The 5,252-nt window shown below is 33.6% G+C and overlaps 1 protein-coding gene across 1 annotated transcript in view; it reads left to right on the top strand.

Moving 5' to 3' along the window:
* The first annotated feature begins 1,901 nt into the window (after positions 1 to 1,901).
* Positions 1,902 to 5,252, top strand: part of plb1 (phospholipase B1) — a 16,567-nt gene continuing 13,216 nt past the window's right edge. Inside the window, exons 1-6 of the mRNA XM_016448104.1 lie at positions 1,902 to 2,046; positions 2,411 to 2,464; positions 2,569 to 2,632; positions 2,974 to 3,008; positions 3,950 to 4,001; positions 4,091 to 4,145. Of these exons, the coding sequence (XP_016303590.1) occupies positions 1,932 to 2,046; positions 2,411 to 2,464; positions 2,569 to 2,632; positions 2,974 to 3,008; positions 3,950 to 4,001; positions 4,091 to 4,145 (375 nt within the window). The 5' untranslated portion in view covers positions 1,902 to 1,931. The remainder of the gene's footprint in view (positions 2,047 to 2,410; positions 2,465 to 2,568; positions 2,633 to 2,973; positions 3,009 to 3,949; positions 4,002 to 4,090; positions 4,146 to 5,252) is intronic.

Here is a 5,252-nt window from a genome sequence, read left to right as displayed (position 1 = left end):
GAAGTCTGGGGCCTCACCATCCAAAAATCCACCAACTGGGACAAACTCCAAGTAGAGACTCTGCAGGTGCAATTCTGCTTTTATGGTTGAGGAAAAACTCCCATAATAACAACAGAACCAAAAAAAAAGCACTTATAATACAAAATGAAAATGGAGACCTACATCTCATGAAATCAAATTCTTAAATTTGAATAACTTATTATAGAATCATATTATGATGTGTTGTTAAATTCATAATTTGTTCCAATTGATGAATTTAACAGCTTGTCATATAATGGCAATCTTAATAACAAGATTTCTATTGCATTTAGTTCACATTCTGAGACAAAACATTCATATTTTCAGGCTCCACAATAAGGCTTAACAGACATCCTAACTTGTACCTTGCTGCAGTCACAAGCAAATAAACAATAATTTTGATACTTTTTTTATTTATTATGGCTAAATACATCATATCACAATCATATTTGAACCATAACTAACTTGCATAGTGCTTATCATTTTTTAGAAGTTTCTGACTGCTTTTACATTCAGTTTTTCAGATTTTTACTATAGCCTTTGGAAGCATTTTGAGATTTGACCTTTTGATCCATAGACCACCGGCAATCAAATCCACACAGGAAGTCATTGACCTTTACCACTCAGCCACTCGATTATCACTGCAACCAGAAAACTGAACTTTGGTTTTATATTATTTCATTTATATAAATATGGCAATGCTCATAGCCTAACCCCAGCCAGGTATAGGGACTTAATTAACATCTCAGCCATCAATCATCTGATTCTGATGTCAATCATTTTGAGCTGTAGATGCATGTGCAACGTTACACAAATTAGTTATCTTCTATCTGCCCATGTTTAGTAACCTCAGGATGAAATGTTTATCTTATCAATCAGAGAAGCTGTAAATCTTCAGAAATCTTAATGACTTTCATAATTCACAGCATCTCTAATCATATCTAATCAGATTCAATATCTGCACTCCTGAACCTCCAAACACACACGGCAACAAAAACTGGTTAAATACAGGTTGCCTTCACTTGGCACTGGGATATTTGGCACGGTAATTGAAGTTTTCAGTCAGAACTCATTTAAGATAAAATAAACAATTTTTCAGTTCAATTTAAATTATTTGTATAGTGATTTTCACAATACATATTGCACTGTGTATATATATATATATATATATATAATGTTGAGGTCTATACAACCTTCTATACTTTCTTTTCTTTGAAAAGTAATTGCACCTTCAAAAACAAAAATAGTTCACTTCACATATACAGTATATATGCATGGCTACCAAAATGATATATCAGTTTATTGTGTTAATAATTGAGAAGTGTTGAACAAGAAATCTGCAGTTGCTTTGATGAATTTATTGGCTGAATGAGGTATTTTGCATGAGTGAACAAAGAAATTAAAACTGACAAAACAAAGTAGTGTTGCTCAGGACAACAGTCAAGAAAACATGTTATATCATCCTAAGACATAAAACCAGGCCCCATTTGCATAAACATGGTCACTATGTTAAGACTGTCTTAAGAACCATTTTGATCAGCTAGCAGTTAGCCAGTATTGCTTTTTGGATTCAAATTAGGCTATTTTTCATTTTTATTTCATTATTTTTATGTAATTATTATAAAAAATTATGACCAGTCCTAAAGAAGAAAAATTGGATGCCTTGTAAGACTAGTCTATGTAGTTTATGCAACCGGCCACAGGACTATAGACCTAGCCAATATCTTTCCAATAAACAGCTTGATAAGATCTATAAAAATAAATTCCATGCCATCTACCTTGAAACATGCAAACTAACAGGAGGCGTGTCTGAGTGATTGAGGAAGATTACAGTCATATATTAGAGCAGGTGTTGCTAAACGTTTCAACAGTTTTGTTCAGAACTGCTCTTTACTCCACGTGGCTCTAAACAGATGAACCAAGCAAAGAAGCGGATGATTCTTTCCATCATGGGAATAAAAGATAAAACTTTCTCTTCCTGTGCACAGATTATGATTCTGGCACTTCTAGCATGCAGGTGTTCAGCAGGTATTTAATCACTTTTGATATTCCACCACTCTGCTTCCAATTTAATGCATAAAGCTTCCTTAGATTATTTTCCTGACATTTTAATGACTGGTTTGATAGTATTTTAGAAATGATTTCCCTCTTTAGCCTGCCTAGAGGTTAATAATTAGGCTACTCTGTCATGGAGCAGATGTGAGACTGTATGATTTATACACTTTCTATCTGTCTTCTAAGTCTTTTAATTCTAATTCATCCAATGCAATGTAGGTAATGCACTCACAGAAATGGATTTGTCACACAAGTTGTGCTTCCATGCCATGTCAATGAGTCAAATTTGTTGATGTGTGCCAGTGTCTTATCGGGGTTCGATTTTTTGTTTCTGCAGTTGAATCTCTGTATTGTGCTGTTTCATCCCCTTCACCCAGCACTCCAGTTTCTGGTAAAGGAATCTATACAAGAATATTGTGCATAAGACAGTGAGAAAAGTAATTAACATCTAGGCTGGATATCAGTGTATAATTTGTCATATTATCCTTTTCGCAGTCCATTCGATGAGGCCAGCTGATGTGTCTGTGTTATCTGCACTGGTTTTGTCCGATGTGAAGAGGTAGGTCCAAATTTATCACAAGTGCATTAAAATATCAATTAAGCTTCATTGGAGTTAAGGCAGAATTGTAAGCTTGAAAGACTTACTAACATAGAGCAGCACATTAGTTTAACTAAAGTTAATGAATACCTAAATTCAGGTCAGGCTCTGAATTTAAAAGCTAAAAATTAATCACACTGTTGGTTTCTGTCTGTTTTGTTTCCATACTTAAAATGAGAACAGAATTATATAGTAAATAGAATATGAATGATATGATCGCTTAGATCAAAAGTTAATTTCCTTAATTCAAATGCCATTATTATGCCACTCAAAATGATTAAATTGGTTGTTTTTTATGGCAGATCTGATGAAATTAGAGCCCTGAACATGCTATCTGGTAAGGTTTCAATATTATTCTAGAAATAAACAGACACATAATACCATTACCCGCATTTAGTTTTGTACTCGAATTGCATTCGAATAACATTGTTGAATCTGCATGGCTTTCACTTACCTTTTTTTTTTTTGAGTGAGTAACACATTGATTGAGCTCACAAAGACCCTTCACATGCTTCTGTGTGATTGTCAGGCTTAATTAAACCAGATCTTTGTATAAAGGTTTTTGGAAAGATTGAGCCTGAGTCCTTGAAATGAAAGTCAAGGCCAGAGGAGAGATACTCACGCAGCCATGTATCTGAACAAACAACAGTCTGGTTTTTGAATGTTAATTTTCTGAGATAAATGATAAATTACATGACAGAAAAAATTGGCTGAAACATATAAACACATAAAACATATATTTTAGCCTAAATTGGTTTTATTACAAGGAGGAAATCCTTCAAACATGTCCCTAATCTCAATCAAATATGATAATATTGTCTTATCTTGCACACTTAAGAACTTTGTTTTGGGTTTTTGCGTCAGTTGGCCTGATACTATTGGTCTGTTCACTACTGTTTGTGATGGAGTTATCGATGATTGCCTGCTTTGATGTCCTCTGGAAAACCTCAGAGGACTACAGCTATCTTTGTTTCTCCTCTTATAAATGCAACATTGTTTAGTGTTTCTGTAAATTCTGTTAAAGTTTATCTTGAGGAGTTAAGGTATATAATGCACAATGCTTCATGAAAATGATCAAAGGTACAACGGGAAACGGGAACTGTACAGATAACCAATTGTTAAGTCAATAAAGCAGGTGCACTGATGATGCATGCTAAGCACAATGTGTATGTGAGGTGAAGATGGTGATATAATGCTACTTTGCAGGTATCTGAAAGAGAGACAGAAGGGCTCAATTTCCAAATACAAAATAACATCTTTTCACTTTTCTGCCTATAGAAATATTGTTCACCTTTAACCCGGATGTGTCAGCTGTTGTACCTGAACAAAGGTATCATAGAAAGAAATTAATATTCACTATTTAATTACAGATGCTACATTTTCTGTATGTTTGCAATGACAATGATGTTTGTGTGACAGAAGCTTAATGGATAAAGCAGAGTACATTATGGAGTCACTCAGCAGCACCACACAGGTAAACACAGTCAGGTCTTTATAACAGTTATTTCCTGTCTCCGGTTTGATTGGCCGCTAATTTTTTCATATGCGGTATAACTTAGGAGTTGTGTTATCTGAAGGTTTTATTGCACAGGAGTTGCTCCCCACACTGGTATAAGTAGTGTCACATCACATGTGATAAGACTTTCCTGTGTTACGGACATCACTATCTTTCATACTTTAGTCATAGTGACAGGTGATGTTCTCGGTTAGACCTAAAGCAAGAACAAAGAGGGGGACTGACATCAGTTATTCATGTATACAGTACAATGAACGACTAGAATATTGTGAGTTGTTACAGTATGTGAACACGAACAGGCAAGTTTGAGTGTCACAGCTGTTATTAAATACACTCGTCAATCCCAAATTTGGCGACATTAGCGAGTATTTATTTATTTAATTTATTCATTAATTCAACCAAATGCTTCGAAAAAACACGGATTCATTCAGGAACAAAACAACTGACTGTCTTTATGAATGAGTCATTCAATCGACTCATTCAAAAACACTGATTCATTTACGATCCAAACAATTTTGAGTGTTTGAGTGTAGACTTTTGCCGGTATTCGGTAATGCGATATATCACGGTAATTAATATGCACGATATTGTTATCGTGGGCACTTCTAAATATCGTGAATAATTATATATTACAAATTATTCAGAATTTTGAATGCATTTTAAGAATACTTTTCCCATCAACTGGTCAAAATTCACAACACCGCTGTATGCTGCGTGAAAGACATGTGCACTCTGATGTAAATAAGCGCAGACGAGAAGCACATGGCGGAACATGTGAGAGACGCTCTGGATGAAAGCGCACTTTCACTCTCTGACAGCAGATGGCGCTAAACTGCAGAAATAATAATAATAATAATAATAATAATAATAATAATAATAATAATAATAATAATAATAATAATAATAATAATAATAATAATAATAATAATAATAATAATAATAATAATAATAATAATAATAATAATAATAATAATAATAATAATAATAATAATAATAATAATAATAATAATAATAATAATAATAATAATAATTCATTTAAATGCAGCCGTTACCCCGGAAACCCTG

Source organism: Sinocyclocheilus anshuiensis, unplaced genomic scaffold, assembly GCF_001515605.1.
Source record: "Sinocyclocheilus anshuiensis isolate Anshui unplaced genomic scaffold, SAMN03320099.WGS_v1.1 scaffold539, whole genome shotgun sequence".
In the NCBI taxonomy this organism is placed as follows: domain Eukaryota; kingdom Metazoa; phylum Chordata; class Actinopteri; order Cypriniformes; family Cyprinidae; genus Sinocyclocheilus; species Sinocyclocheilus anshuiensis.
Note: the sequence above shows the minus strand (reverse complement) of the source record. Positions and strands in the feature narration are given on the sequence as shown.